Source organism: Tachyglossus aculeatus, chromosome X1 (assembly GCF_015852505.1).
Source record: "Tachyglossus aculeatus isolate mTacAcu1 chromosome X1, mTacAcu1.pri, whole genome shotgun sequence".
NCBI lineage: Eukaryota > Metazoa > Chordata > Mammalia > Monotremata > Tachyglossidae > Tachyglossus > Tachyglossus aculeatus.
The window spans coordinates 37,224,886-37,240,626 of NC_052101.1; the positions used below are offsets into that span (position 1 = coordinate 37,224,886).

Below are 15,741 nucleotides of genomic sequence, written 5' to 3' on the forward strand. Positions count from 1 at the left end.
GCCTGGGGGCCGGCCAGGGAAAGGTAGGGTTGTTGGCCGATGTACATTCCAGATGCCGAGCCTGCTGACGCTGCGGTGAGGTGCCCGGCAAAACCCAGAGAAGCCGAAAGGCCAACTCGGCCCTGGGCCTGTCCCTGGGGTCAGTCCCGGGGGTCTCCCTCACCTTGCTTCCTGCTTCAGTGGCCACCGGCAGGCAACCAGTCTTCAGCTCGGGGAATCACATGGCCATGGCATGATGATAATGATGATGATGGCATTTATTAAGCGCTTACTATGTGCCAAGCACTGTTCTAAGCACTGGGGAGGTTACAAGGTGATCAGGTCGTCCCACGGGGGGCTCACAGTCTTAATCCTCATTTTACAGATGAGGTAACTGAGGCGCAGAGAAGTGAAGTGACTTGCCCAAAGTCACACAGCTGACAAGTGGCGGAGCTGGGATTTGAACCTATGGCCTCTGACTCCAAAGCCCGGGCTCTTTCCACTGAGCCACGCTGCTTCTCCAAGCCCCGAAGGGTAAAGTCGGGGCGCTCTTGTGACCCCCTTCCCTCCCCTGTGACTAGGCCGAGCCACAGGCTTCGATGTGCTGCAGCTGCTGCTGTCTACAGCCGGGTGGAGGCCCCAGCCAGTGAATAAGCTGTTTCCATGGATGGAAGAGGACCTTATCGGATCTATGACCCCGGTGGTGGTGGTGGGACTCCAGAGGAAGCATCTGCAGCTTTCGAACGGCTGGTGGAGGAGAACACTCGGCTGAAGGAAAAGATGCAGGGGATAAGGACGTTAGGTAATGCAGAATTAGGACTCCTTTGCTTTCCCTGCTTGTAGCCAGCCAGCAGCCTGAGCCTTCATTTTCCCGTCCCTCCAGCCCCGGGGCCTTGACGGCCTGTCCGGCTGGCTCCTTTGTGGACCCACCGGGAATGCAGCAGGGTGACACTGGTGGCCCCGAGGGCGGCTTGGATTTTTCCTGCTCTGTGATCCCCATCCTGCCTCTAACTCCCTACGTGACTGCTCATTTTCCTTTCATCTGCCTCATGATCTCCATCTCCCAGGCCTGAAGTGGGGGAGAAGTTGTCAGTGTGACCCCACAGGGACACCTTCCCAGTGCTCAGTCCCAATCAACCCCTCTGCTCTCTTGTGTTCTTGTTCTGTGTTTGTTCGTACCGATTGAGTCACCCGTGTCCATTATATATATCAATTCTCCTTCTGACCCCTGACCCAGCCATCACGACATCACATGAATAAGTACCATTGATTGGTTGATTGATTGATCTTGTCTACAGTCTCTCCAGATTAGATTACGAACTCCCTGGGGGTAGGGAATGCACCTTTCACATTTTTAGGTGGATCCCGAATTGCTAGGACAGTGCTATGGGTGGTGGTATGGTGAGTGATGTACTTCTGGAGAGGATGGCAAGAGAGTTATGGCCCATGGGGGCTTCCTTCCTCCAGCTTCATCTCAGAGCAGGTCTCGAAGGGTCTGACCAGGAAAGAGCCATGGGAGGGTTGGCAGGGGAAGGGAGGCCGATGCCTCAAGCAGGGGACCCGTTGCATGGTGCCTTGTTTGCCCTTTAGGTTGATGTGGTCTGGCAGGGTGGTGGTCTCTTAAATCTGACCATGCCCACACCAGATCCCCGCCCCCAAAATATTCCCAGAGAAGGCCAAGTTTCAGCCTCCAGGCTAGGACCAGCCTCTGGAAATGAGGATCCACATGAGATAGAGTGGGCGGGGACCTGGATTTCTGCCTGGCAGCACTGGTGGAGTGTGGGCAAGAAGAAGGCGTGATTTGGACTCCTAACTCTCATGCCTCTGTCCCCCAGGAGAACTGCTGGAGGAGTCCCAGATGGAGGCGTCCAAGCTCCGGCAGAAAGTGGAGGACCTAGTGAAGGATAATGAGGTGCTGCAGGCATCTCCCGCCTCTTCCTCCCCCTCCTCCTCCTTGGACAAACTGGCCGAACTGGCAGGTAGGACATCAGGTGGGCCCTGGTGTGGCCCACTGACCCCATGAGCTTGACCCGGGAAGCTGCCGTTCCTCCTCTGACCCTAGGACAGGGGTAGGGGTGCACTGATGGACCTAGCGAAAAAGGGCTCAGAGCAAGCGTGATGCCCCTCCGCCCTAACTCTCAATTTAATGTGGTTTGTAGGGGGCCGAGGCACTGCGGTCATCGGCGGTCCACCAGGCTCCTCTCACTGTCAGGCTTATTGTCCCCTGGGGTAGGCCCCAGGGGTTTCTACCATGTGTCAACCTCTCCCTCAGCTCTGCTTTGGGCCACTTTCCTGTACCGTGTCACTTCCAACAGAAGGTGAGCCAAGTCAGGGAGTTTGTGGATTACATTTTTAGTTGGAGGAAAAATTCTCCCCTGTCCTCAGCATGATTTTTCTTTTCCCTGGCCTGGCAGTTGGACCTGATGCTGGGCCTGATGGCGGAGCCCAGAGGCCTGAGTTCGTCTGCCTGGCACGGCTAGCTGGGGGATTAAGTGAGCCTCCAACCTGGCCCATCGGCGGTGGATATCGCTCTGTCGGCCCCGACCCCCGTTGCCGAGCCTGGCACGACGGCTCAGGGCCATAATGGCTCTCGTTCATCAGCCCGGGGAGTAGCGCCAGGCCTGCAGCAGGAGGCCTGCTGACCCGCCAGGAACGCATTCGGTGCTCAGAGTCTGTCTTTTCCTGAGGTGCAGGCAAGGGCTACAGGAGGAGGAGGGAGCGGGGGAGGACTTTTGGCCCTCTGCACAACAGCACCAACACCCAAAGGTCTATCTCCAGCTGCCATCCTGACGTTGAGCAAGATCAAATGCAGTCACATTCCATTCTGCCAGCTTGTTTTTCCTCTTATCGCTGCGGTGGCCTCAGTGTCAGTATGAGGGCCCTATATCCCCAGTTCAACTCTGACCAAGAATTCCAGGGCCCAAGCCCCTCAGAAACCTGCCTGCTCCCAAGAGGCAGACATGTTCACAAAGATTTGCTTTCCTGGGCAGCCAGTGTGTGTCATCAACACAACTCAGGAGGCAGCTGGGGTCTGGGTTGGGGCTGGGGATTGGTACTCGCGTGTGTATCTGACCCTGAGCAGACCTCAGCCTGCTCAACTCCCCATTATTCAAGTTCTAATTCAAGAATGTAGAATTCTCAGCCTGAAACAGATCCCATCCAAGATCATCTAGTCCATTCCCCTGCCTCCAGCAAGTGCCCCCATAAATTATTCGAGCCCAATGGGGATCTGTCCTGTTCTGAAGCGTTCCCCATTTTCTCTTAGTTATTCATTCCAGTGCTTCCGTGTCTTTGCTGTCAAGACATTTTTCTTTATCAGGACATTTCTCCTTATACAGTAATTAAATTGCCCTCATTGCAATTATGAACCCATTTCCTTTTTCTTCAAAAATCATACAAAAGCACTTTAAAAGGTGTCATTTGGTAATGGCCTATTGCTTGTATAGTCACTTTTCTTAGTTAATTTGATAGTTACAGATGGAGAACTCACGTAGTGGAGATGGGTGACTGCTTCTGGGGCACCCAGGAAGTTACGGTTTCCCCTGGAGTCGTGCCTTACCCGAGGCTTTAAGGGAAGTCCAAGCCCAGGAGATTCCTAGGGATTGTTCACTGTTTCCTCAGAGCCAGTTCTGGGAAATGAGGGCTTGCTCAGAAGTCTCTTTACACAAGCCACTTTTTGGGGTCTGGAACTGTGGTTGGGTGAAAATGGAAGTTGAGGCATGATGGTACTTCCCACCCTCTGACTCTCTGCTGACAAATTGGTAGTGGTTTTTGGCCATTAGGCTTCCTGAGAATGTGAATGGGATCTCAGGGATTGGCTCAAAACCCACCTTGTGAAGGATCCTGGGTGTTTGGTGGCTTGTGGAGTCAGTGAACCTGGTTCCTGTCCTTAGGACCAGTGGACTGAGCAGGAGCCAGCCAGTCAACAGTATGTGCCTAGCCCACTCTGGGGCAGATACTGAGGGTCTTGGGGACACAAGGAGTAACTGAGGAAAAAAGCCTCCGGTCCTATTCATGAAGATCTAACAACCTAATGGGAGGAAATGGACAAGTACCAAGAGTTGACCTTTCTTTAAATGAAGAAACAGAGCTAATTCTCAGGATGTTAAAGGATGAAAGAGGTCTTACTTCTGATGGAAGCCTCATAGCAGACCAGTAGAAGGTGGGAGGAAATAAGCCTGCCCTTTCCCTCTGCTCATGACTCTCTTGTATTCTCTCTATTGTATAGGAGGGGCTTCAGATCCTGAACCTCAGTCTGCCAGCCCAAGCAACTTGAGGAAGGAGAAGCAGGCAGTGGGGCCAAAGGCTCCGTCCAGTGTAAGTTGGCAGGGGCAAGGGCGGGGGGTTACTGGTCCTTTTAAGCAAAGAAAACAGACTAGCCTGGTGAAAAGAGCCAGAAGACTTGGGTTCAGTCAATCAATCAATCAATAGTATTTAATAAGCACTTACTGTGTGCAAAGCACCGTACTAATTGCTTGGGAGAGGACCCACAAGGAACTTACAGTCTAGGGGGTTCCGGTCCCTTTCTGGTGCCGACAAGCTGGGTAATCATGGGCAAGCCACTTAACCCCTCGCTATTTTAATTTCCTCACTGGTAGTAATAATAATAGTAATAATGATGGCATTTGTTAAGCGCTTACTACGTGCAAAGCACTGTTCTAAGCACAGGGGAGGATACAAGGTGATCAGCTTGTCCCACGTGGGGCTTACAGTTTTAATCCCCATTTTACAGATGAGGGAACTGAGGCACAGAGAAATTAAGTGACTTGCCCAAAGTCACGCAGCTGACAAGTGGCGGAGCCGGGATTAGAACCCACGATCCCTTGACTCCCAAGCCCTGGCTCTTTCCACCGAGCCACGCTGCTTCTCTAAAATGGTAAAATGGGAGGGATAATGACCTGTCCCTATTTTCTAGGAACATTAAGAAGATAGAGTCTCTAGAACATATCTACCCACTCTGTTGTTTTGTTCTCTCCCAAACGCCTCGTACAGTGCCCTGCACACCAAAGCACTCAATAAGTACCCTTGATTGGTTGATAAATGAGATCAGATCTTTGAAAGCATTCAGAGCTCTTCTGAAGAGAAGCACTGTGGAAATTTAGCATCCAGTAATAATAATAAAATGTTCACGAATGCGTGCGCTAGTTGCTGCTACCTGAGCAGATCTGGTTCCTGCAGCCTGTAAATGCAGAGGGGAGAGAAAGCAGCATGGCTTAGTGGAAAAGAGCACAGGATTAGGAGCCAGGAGACCTAGTGTCTAATCCCAGCTCCGCCATGAGCCTGTTGGGTGACGCTGGGCAAGTCCCATATCTTCTCTGTGCCTCAACTTCCTCATCTGTAAATTAGGGATAAAATACCTGTTATCCCTTCCTTTTAGACTCTGAGCCCCACGTGGGACAGAGACTGTGTCTCATCTGAGGGTGTCGTATCTACCCCAGCGCTTAGCCCAGTGCTTATTAAATAGTAAGCACTTAACATATGCCATAATTATTACTAAGATTGCTTAAGAGTAGCCCCTGATTTCCCCATAGTGTTAGTACATAATGCTGCTGAGAGCATACTGAGTTCCTACTAGGTGCTAAGCGCTGGGGGAGATAACATATCAGCAGATCAGACACGGTCGCTGTCCCGTTCCCAAGAGTGGCACAGCTTTGGAATGACTGGCTCAAAGACCTTCCCAGAAAAATGGGAGAGCTGGAGCCCAGATCTCCAGAGCCATCCAGTTGGTCAGTTGGGGTCCAGCATGGGTCTCGAAGAGAGTTCAGTTTGGAGGGGAGATCTGAGACAACCGAGTGGAGAAGAGCAGGTCTTTCTGCGCCCCACCCCGTTATCTTGAAAGGGTTCTGACCCGCAAAAAGATGCAGCATGGTCAGCAGACACTGGGGGAAGTGGGGGAGGGAGCACCCCACTCTAGTCCTTTTCCCATCCAGTCCCCAGGCTGCTGACCCGACTTTCTCTGGGAAATTCTGACCCTGATGAGAAGTGTCCCGAGGTGGCTGGATTCGTGCTGAGGCCATCGCTCACCTTGGCCCAACCCTGAGCCTTTCGGTGCTGCAGAGCAGTCCGGGCTCACTCTGGGCTTGGCCGAAGTCCTCGGAGGTCGTCTCTCTAGAGGCCGGAGTTTGGCCAGTCCTTGCCCTCTGCTTCACTCTGCGCTATCCAGGGTTTACTGATTAAACTCTCCACCGTTGTCCTTGCCACACCAAGAAAAAGCAGCAACAAAGGCGACAGAGAAACTGATCGAGCAGCCAAAACGCAGTGACGTTTAATAATGGTGGCATTTATTCAGCGCTTACCCTGTGCCAAAGCGCTCTTCTAGGAGCTGAGGTAGATGCAGAACAATCAGCTTGGACTCCGTATCTGCCCCTCACAGCATTCGCAGTTTAAAAGGGAGGGAGAACAGGCGTTGATAGTAATGGTGTTTTGTTAAGCTCTTACAGTGTGCTAAGGTACAAGATAACCTTGTCAGACACAACCCGTATCTCACACGGGGCTCATAGTTCAATGTGGAGGGAGAGCAAATTTTCCCCTCCTTTTTCAGATGAGGTAACTGAGGCACAGAGAGGTTGCTTGATTTACCCCAGATCACATAGCGGGACATTGGTGGATCCTGAACTAGAAGAGGAGTCTCCTGACTTCCCATCCTGGTGGGGCTCACTGCGGGAGTCCCCCAGGACACATTTTCTTGGGTCAGTCTTCCCCCTCCCTTCTCCCGAGGACCGGATGGAGCAGGAGAAGCTCTGGCGGTCGGAAGATTGGTGAGGTCACGTGAGCCAGGTTGCTGCCCACTGAGAATGTGGCTGGGGTGGTGGACTGCAGGGTGGCGAGGGGTTTCTCCTTCTTTGTAATCTTCGCGGCCTTAGTCAGCAAGGGCAGCGTAGGCCAGCCTTAGTGGGAGGAGCAAATGAGAAATTCCCAAATGTGTTTTGGGAAAAGGTGGGAGGGCGGGTGTGCGTTCCTTTCTGCAGTCTGAACCCTGATCTGGGCCCTTGATCTCTCTCCATCATCCCGTCTCCTCTTTACAGGGCACCTCATCAGATTTTGAAATTGTACAACCGGGGGAAAAGATGTCTTCCCCAGAAAGCAACAGGAAGGTGAGTGACTCGCAGAGATGGGGTGGAGTTGGAGGGAGGGGGCTCGAAGGCCGGCCACTGGACCTGGCCCGGGGGCTCTTTGCCGGTCCCCGGAGGGACACTGGTGCGAGCTGCCACCCGTGAGATTCACACAGCCCATTGCCCCACTCTTCCGGGATCTGTGCGGGGGAACCCGGGCAGAGGGGCTTCTGGCCCGGGGCTGCAGATGGCTTGGGTCCGGGAGCTTCCCCGTGGGTCTGGAGGCCTGGCGGGTGAGCGGGTGTGGCCACGTGATTTCGCAAGGCCGGGCAGCCCGCCTGCTGGGCAAAGGCAGCACCCGGACGCCTGGCCCCTGAGCAGCGCCTGAGTCATCCCTGGGACACCCTGGCCCCTACCCAGCTTCTGCAAAAAGTCCCGAGTGATGAAAGGCAGGTGATTAACCCTTTTGTGGCCACCACATCCGAGCCGTCTGGCGCTGCTGGAGGGAAGGCAGGGTGTTTTAACTCTGGCCCTGCCACTGCCCCCACTGGCTGTCACTTGTGGGCCTGGCTTTCATTCTCTGCTTTGGAGCAGATGGATGGGTGGGGGGAGCCCATCCCACTCCACCAATTGAAAAACCCCGCAGGCCCTCCCCACACCGTCTCCCTTTCAGCCAAGAGATCCTCACAGGGCTGGTAGTTCCCCATTCCTGGACTAATACAGCCTCTAGCTCCCAAACCCTCCATCTTGAAGAGACCCAGTAGTTACCAAAAATAAACAGGGAGCAGATCACTTTCATCCCCCCCTTAGGAAATCCCAACCCACAATGGGCTATTGAAAGAGCTTGGGCCAAGCACCCCCTGGTGAGTCCTACTGGACAGAGCCCGGGCTTGGGAGTCCTGGCTCTGCCACTTGCCTGCTGAGTGACTTCAGGCAAGTTATGTCTCTGGGCCTCAATTCCCTCATCTGTACCTGTTCCTCCTCCCCCTTAGACTGCAAGTTCCATGTGGGACAAGAGCTGTGTTAGATCTGATGATCTTGTATTGATCCCAGTTCTTAGTACAGTGCTTGGCACACAGTGAGCACTTAACATCAGTCATTATTACCCAGTGTGGAAAAACACCGAGTTTGAGTTGTTTTCCCATTGCCCCATTCCTTCCAACACCCAGTTAAGGAACCCTTCTATCCAGCCTGTTAAATAGTAGTGTTAAATCAGCGGCATTTATTGAGCACTTTCCATGTGCAGAGCACTGTTGTAGGCATCTGGGAGAGTGCAGTACAGGTAGTAGCAGCAGTGGGAGTTGTAGTGGCATTTATTGAGCACCCATTTGGTGTGGTACACGGCATCAGGTGCAGGGAAGTGTCACGTACCCTGCCCACAAGGAGTTTGCACTCCTAAGCATGATCAGTAGCTGAGCAGGCTTCAGGGAGCAGAAACAGAATGTGTGGGAAAGAGGCCAAGGAGCTTAATGGAACCTGACTTTCCGGGTCACCTTGGGCTTATCACTTCACATTCCCTGGGCCTCCTTTTAGGAGCGTTATAAAATATCCACCTCCCTGCCCTCGGTGAACAGGATATAGAGGCGAACAGCTCAGGGCTGCAAGAAGGAGTTCCTGTTATTTGAGGAGGACTGCCACCTCAGGGGTGGTTACTTTAGTCTCCTCTCTAGTGTCTCAGTGAGTCAGGGGCCAGTGTCGCCTACACGAAACTCCGGCAATGGGGGGATTTTCCCCCTGAGCTGGCGCTACATGGGGACGGAAGGGAAGACCTGAATCAGGGTCAGCTGGCTCCCTGAGCCACTCACTGGTTGGCCTGGAAGCCCCTGGGAAAGAGTCCACCCTACTCAGTCCCAACACGATTCTAGCTCCCGGCAGCCCCTTCTCCAGCGTGGGCAGAGGCGGTTCAGGGTCTGTCCAAGGTTTGAAACGTGGTGATTGGGGGTCTGAGCACTTCCAGCACTGTCCTGGGGGATTGGCAGGTGATGAGTGACATCTGGCTGGCTCACTGGCTTGCCCTTCCCTCAGAGCCAGAAGATGATCCCTTACAAGCTTTCAAATTCTGAGGAGGCTGTGGTGGTGGTCTGGAACCCAGTCCCGGTCACGGGAAGAGGAGGGGAGCCTGAGAACGGGATTAGGTCTGATCTGTAATGTTTCCATGCCGGGTACAGAGTGAGAAGCAGCACAGTTTAGTGGGAAGAGCATGGGCTGGGAAGTAAGGGGACCTGGATTCTAATCCCACCTCCACCCCTCGTCCGTTCTGTGACCTTGGGAAAGGTTCTTCACTTCTCTGTGCCTCAGTTTCCTCCTCCGGATTCAGTACCGGTTCTCCTTCGCACCCTTGGACTGTGAGTCCCGCGTGAGACAGGAACTGATTATCTTGTCTCTACCCCAGCAGTTAGTCTGGGCACCTAATCAGCACTTAATGAATGTCACGATTATTATTATTACTAAATACCCCAACTAACCGGAAGGGAGTAGGGAACCCATTGAGGCTTCCCATGAGGGAAAAGGAGTTGTTTTTGTGGCCCGCTTGCCCACCCGCCGAACCAACCGAGCGTCCCCTTCTTCCCCCCTTCGCCCACAGGACCTGCCTCCGCCACCATCCCGGGAGGATGGGAACCTACTGCTGCACCTGCAGCGTTTGGAGAGCACCTTGAGTATCTGCGCGGAGGAGCCGGACCGCAGCCAGCTCTTCACCCACCTGGGCCGCATGGCCCTCGAGTTCAACCGGCTGGCTTCTAAGGTGCACAAGAACGAGCAGAGGACGTCCATCCTCCAGGTGAGAGGGCCCGGAGGCGGGGCTGGAGCCGGAGAGAAGGCTGGGGCGGGGTTGGGGAGAGCGGCTAGGACGGGGAGTTGGGCTCTGAGCCTGGTGATGGACCTTGAAAAAAGCCACTCTCGGGGGCCTGGAGGAAATGGCTGCGGTTGCGGGGTGGGCACCTCTGGCTCCGCGCCTGCCTCGGGACTGGCGGCTTGGTAGTCGGCAGCCCCTCCCGGCCTTCTGCCTCCTTCCTGCCCCCGGCCCAACCCTGCCGACGTTCGCCCCTCAGACCCTGTGCGAGCAGCTCCGCAATGAGAACGAGGACCTGCGGGCAAAGCTGGAGAAGGACCTGGAGCAGAGGGACCAGGCCGCCGAGAAGCTCCGGTGAGGGGCTGGAGGGGCATCCCAGGACGGGGAGGAGGGAGACCCGGACTTCCCGGGGTTTGTGCCTCTCGGGCCAGGCAGACCCTTGCAGATGTTGGAGCCTCTAGAAGGCACTGAGCTGGAAGACGAGGCTCCCGGCTTCCATTTCCAGCCCCGAGCGACGTCGGCAAGCCTTTCTCTGCCCCTCCGGATCCTTGTGGGCAAGATGGGGGAGAATCACCCCCGACCTCTCGCGACCTCTCGGACAGAATGTCAGGGAATAAGTGTGTCAGTCCAAGGGAATACAGGGTTGGCTGTCAGCACCAAACTCTTCCTCCCTCTGCCAGAGTGAGGCCTCATGTTGAGAACGCGGGAGGTGGTTTCCTAAGATGGCCTTGAGAAATCCAGATTATGTAGCAACCTCCCTCCTCTGTCCTTTGTCCTCCGATTGTTGGGCTCTCTACTCTCTGCTGGTTGGACGCTCTGTCCTCTATCCTCTACTTGTCGGATGGGACTGAGTTGCAGATGACCTCACAGGGGTGGGGGCGGGCCTGTCTGTTGTCTCCAGGATATGTTGTCGACTACTGGCCCCCCCCAAGCTTTGTTGCTTTTGAGGCATCCCCTGGGCTTATACCCTTATACTAGACAGACAGCCTGGTGACTGTCCTCGCCGCCACACCCATTTTTAGCTGTCTTTACTTCCACAAGACAGTTCCCCTCGCCTCCTCCCTCTCTCTCTCCCTCCCTCCCTCCTCCTCTCCCCTCAGTACAGCCCGCCGGTCCAGCACTCAAGCCTCCAGACTCGGGTGGCTAGCCTCTTTCTGCCCAGGGGAATTTTCTGAGCAATGGGAATCCCGAAACAATTCCTGGTTTCGTTTGGTCGTGTGAGGTTGCGTGGCCACCAGAGCAGCGTAGCTAGCCTGTGGGGTTGGAGTGCGGGCAGGGAAGAGGAAGTGTGGGCAGCAGGCTGCGGGGGCTGAGGCCCAGGTGCGCTGTGCCACGAGGGAGCTTTCATCCCTGTGGGCCCGTGACGCTTTGCCATTAAGCTAGACGTCTACAACGTTTATTTAAAATGCGGAGGAAGAAAAACCTAGTGAAAAGAGCAAAGCTTGGATCCCAGTCTCTGCTCTGCTACTGGTCGGCTGTGTGTCTAAGACTCCATGAGCCCGAGGAAGAGAATTCCTCAAGCACTCCCCAGCACTGAGGGGAGGATCAATCAATCAATCAATCTATCAATCGTATTTATTGAGCGCTTACTGTGTGCAGAGCACTGTACTAAGCGCTAAGGAAGTACAAGTTGGCAACATATAGAGTCAGTCCCTACCCAACAGTGGGCTCACAGTCTAGAAATGGAGTGCCAGGAATCTCACCGAGGCTGCAGATCTGGGAGCTCCCCTTTAGACTGTAAATTCCTCCAGGGCGGGGTCTCAAATCAAGGCCCGCTGTTGGTCCTGTGGAAAGAGAACTGCTTTGAGCATCGAGAGACCTGGGTTCTGCTTGTAGCTGGCTAATGGTGGTGGGCAGGGAACAGGCCTACCAACTCTGTTGTGCTGTACTCTCCCAGATGCATAGCACAGGGCTCTGCACACAGTAAGCACTCAATAAATAGCACTGATTGATTAATGTGGGTAAAGACCACACATTCACGTCAAGTGCTGCGCCTCTGCCCGACTCCTGGCTCTCTGCACCACGTGCTGCAGCGGGAACATGATTGGCAGGGAGGAGAGCCGTTCTTTTTTGTGGGTTCTATTCATTATCCCTGAACCACTCTCCCAACTACTTAGTACAGAGCTTTAATTCTGCCCTTTGCATTCATTAAATACCATTATTCGATAATGACAGTAATAATGCTTGTGTTATCTAAGTACTTACTATGTGCCAAGCACTCTACCACCAACCAGGGTAGATACAGATAATCAGGTCAGACACAGTCCCTGCCCTACATGGAGCCCATAGTCTAAGGGGGAGGGAGGAGAGGTTCGAAATCCTCATGTTACAGATGAGGAAATTGAGGCCCAGAGAAGACAAGGTTATCAAGCAGACAGTAAGTGGCAGAGCAGGATTAGAACCCAGGTCCTCCAACTCCCAGCTCTGGGCTCTTTCCATTAGGCACACTGTTCCTCTTGAAGTAACTGCAACTTTTCTAAGTAATTCACCCGCTGGGAGCCCAACAGATGGACCCGCGGTCCCTTCCGGCTCCGGGGTTCGGGGACCCTGACGTCTTCGTTTTCTCGGTGTCTCCTCTCTGGAAGGTATGAGAACCTGGAGCTTAAGAAACTGATCATGAGCAGCAGCAGCAGCAGCAAAGAGGAAGCAGCTGGGCTGCAGAACGGGCCCAGCGCCGAAGGCTCCGGCAACAAGGTGGTGGCTGGGCAGCAACAGCAGCAGCAGCAGGAGGTATCGACACTTCTGGTTCTCTAACGCAATTGTGCATTCCCGCTCCTTCTCTCCCAGCATCCCATCATTCTCCCAGGGGCAGCTGGAAAGCAGGAAGCAGTGGGATTTGCAGGCGGACGTGCTCACTTTTTACCCTGACTAGAATCCCCAAAGTCAGAGGGCCTCTCCCCATCACTCCCATCACTCAGGAAGTGCCTGGTCTGTATGTCTTGTCCCACCCCCTAGATTGGCTCCTCGAACTCAGGCCCTGCAGCTAGTGTGGGAATGGCCCCGTTTTGGCCAGAAGATAGCAATTCCGTGGAGCTCATTACATGTTTCTCCTCTTCCCCACCTCTTAAGTTTTCCTGTTTCTTCTTTGGAGTGCCAGTACGTTGAAAACTGACTTGCTGAAGTCAGGTCTCATTTATTCACACAAATTGTCTGCAGTGAACTAGTCACCCCATCTTTCACTCCTGTCTAAAGCTGAGCTTGGACCCTGACTCCCAAGGCAGAAAATGAGGGTCCATCACTCAGACTGTCCAAAACCCCGTTGGTGTGAGCTAAAAATACTAGTATGTTCTAGACTGTGAGCCCATTGTTGGGTAGGGACTGTATCTGTTGCCGATTTATACTTCCCAAGCACTTAGTGCAGTGTTCTGCACACAGTAAGCGCTCAATAAATGCGACTGAATGAATGAATGAATCACTCCAGCCTGTCCTGTGTCCTGAACTCAGGGCAGCACACGTATTTCAGTGACGTTGCCTCTCCAGAGGCCACTGGAAAGACCCTAGAGCCCACTCTCTTGTCCTGATTCAGAATTCCAGGCCAAGGAGAATCTATCCGCTTATGTATGTTTTGGTACCCATCCTCGACCCTCGTGAATATTTACGTATTTATTTGTACATCCCTCACACATCCGTGCTACAATCTCTTTTATCCTTGTTCTTTTTCTTGCTCCCATCATTTGTAAACAATTTATATCTGTCTGTCCTCCCCCATCAGACTGTAAGATCAACTGATCAATCGGTGATATTTATTGAGTGCCGACTGCTCAACGTAAGCCCTTGGGAGAGTACGATAGAGTTAGTAGATGTGATGCTTGCTCTGTAGCGGGGAAGGCAGACATTGCAGTAAATCACGGGTGGGGGAAGCAGTCGCGTTTAAAGTCCTTAAATTCTTCCCTTATAAATTGTGCTTGCACAGAGATCTGGGCCCACATTTGAGTGGGTTTGCTCTAGTCAATCAATTTTCTGCTGCAAGATAGTGGAGTGAGTACCTAAGTGAATCAATCATGGTATTAGCACTTAGGTGCAGAGCACTGCAGTAAGCAGTTGGGAGAGTACGATACAACAGAGTTGGCAGACATGTTCCCCACCCACAATGAATTTACAGCCCAGAGGACCGTACCTGTTTTTTCTGGCATTCTCTCCCAAACATCTTGCACCATTCTCCACAAACAGTAGGAGCACCTGGTGATTGGTGATTGATTAGAAGCCATTTCACAGCCTTCCTCAACAGTCCATTCCATTGTGTCTGGCAAGCAATAGTAAGGATCATAACTGTGGTATTTGTCAAGAGCTTACTATGTGCCAAGCAGTGTACTAAGTACCGGGGTAGATAAAAGGTAACGAGATCAGAAACAGTCTGACAGCTCTGACCACCGTCATAGCCGCCCAAGATTTCTTTTTACGTCTCGCTGGAATCCCGCGCCCCAAAGCCGTTTCACGGGCTCTGCCTTGGAGAACGGCTGACTTTCCTCCTCCATCTGCGACTCCTAACAGGCCTAGAGATCTGGCCTTCTCTCCAGGCTGAGGAAGCCCAGTTCCCTGAGCTTTCTGTACCGGTGGTGTTCTCTGAAGACCCCGGGGAAATTGAGATTCCCCAGGTGGCCAGGAAGTGGATAGGGTTATTGCTAACTTATACTTTCCTAGTGCTTAGTACAGTGCTGTGCACACAGTAAGCGCTCAATAAATACGATTGAGTGAATGAATGAATGCTGGAGAGGGTCAGGAAGACCACCAAAGATGACTTCTGCCTCCCTGTAAGGAACAGACTGGAAGAGGGTGCACAGGTAGTAGAAGAATGAGGAAGGGAAGAAGGCCTTCTTGTGCTCACTGTGGGCGAGGAACATGTCTGCCAACTCTCTTGTATTGTACTCTCCCAAGCACTTAGTACAGCGCTCCGCACGCTGTAACCGCTCAGTAAATACGATGGATGATTGATTTCTGGTTCTGGAGACAGAATAGCCTGCAAATCAGAGGCTTTTCTTCTCTTTTCTTTCCAACCCGGGGTAGCCAGATTTCTGGTTGCTGTACTCTTTTAACCCCGTGACCCCTCCCCAATCCCCATTTGCCCCCCTTCTCTGTAGGGAGGGCCGTTCTCCTTTGGTTCCCTGTTGCCGGGGAAGAGAAACAACTTGTTACTGTGAGCCTGCAGGTGGCATTGGTGTTGTACAAATGTCCAGGAACAGTGCCCAGTTGCCTTGCCTCAGAAATGGCCAGTCCTGCTGTGCTCTCGTGATCATCCCCTTTTAGATTGCATTTAATTGAGGATCCGGGCTCGTGGAGCCACACCTGAGGGGGCTTGCAATTTTCAGGCATTCCTTTTCCACGCTCTTGCTCCCGTCAGCTGTGTCTTTGTTTTTCCTGCTGCTGCCACTGTTGGAATATCATTGAAGTCCCCCTGTTAGGTTGTGCTCTTCACGAGCAAGGGTCACATCTTCTGCTTCTGTTACCCGCTCTCAAGCACGTTGCACAGTGCTCTGCACTCAGTTTAGTGCTCCATAAATGCCACCGATGGAGGACTCAGGTCGCTGCTGGGGAAACTAAAGCGAAGTTAATTTGTCCAGTTCCTGTCCTCGTGGAATTTGCAATCTTTAAGGAGGGGAGAAAATTACAGTGGAGAGGTTTAATAATTTAAAATTTCACTATAAGCAAATGTACAGATAAGGTATAAGACATAGGAGATGGTGATGGTTAGGAAGGAGTGCGGCAGCCTTGGTTAGTGTGAGCAGAGTCAACTAGAATCTTTGTGATGAGTTTTGAGAACAATTCACCCTTATGGAGTATTGTGTAGGTGGACAGACACACACTCTCTCTCTCTCTCTCTCTCTCTCTGTCTCTCTTTCTCTCTCTCTCTCTCTCTCTCTCCCTTTTCCCACCCCACATACTCTTTTTTTCCTCTCTCTCATCATCATCATCATCAATTGT

General features: G+C 52.9%; 1 protein-coding gene across 4 annotated transcripts in view; it reads left to right on the forward strand.

The window, feature by feature from the left end:
- TNIP1 (TNFAIP3 interacting protein 1) overlaps positions 1–15,741 on the forward strand; it is a 52,981-nt gene that overhangs the window by 24,821 nt on the left and 12,419 nt on the right. For all 4 annotated transcript variants that reach the window (XM_038740754.1, XM_038740753.1, XM_038740756.1 and 1 more), the window contains exons 2-8: positions 561–781; positions 1,815–1,958; positions 4,208–4,296; positions 7,005–7,073; positions 9,616–9,810; positions 10,082–10,176; positions 12,408–12,552. In XM_038740754.1, coding sequence (XP_038596682.1) covers positions 643–781; positions 1,815–1,958; positions 4,208–4,296; positions 7,005–7,073; positions 9,616–9,810; positions 10,082–10,176; positions 12,408–12,552 — 876 coding nt within the window. In that variant the 5' untranslated portion in view covers positions 561–642. The remainder of the gene's footprint in view (positions 1–560; positions 782–1,814; positions 1,959–4,207; positions 4,297–7,004; positions 7,074–9,615; positions 9,811–10,081; positions 10,177–12,407; positions 12,553–15,741) is intronic.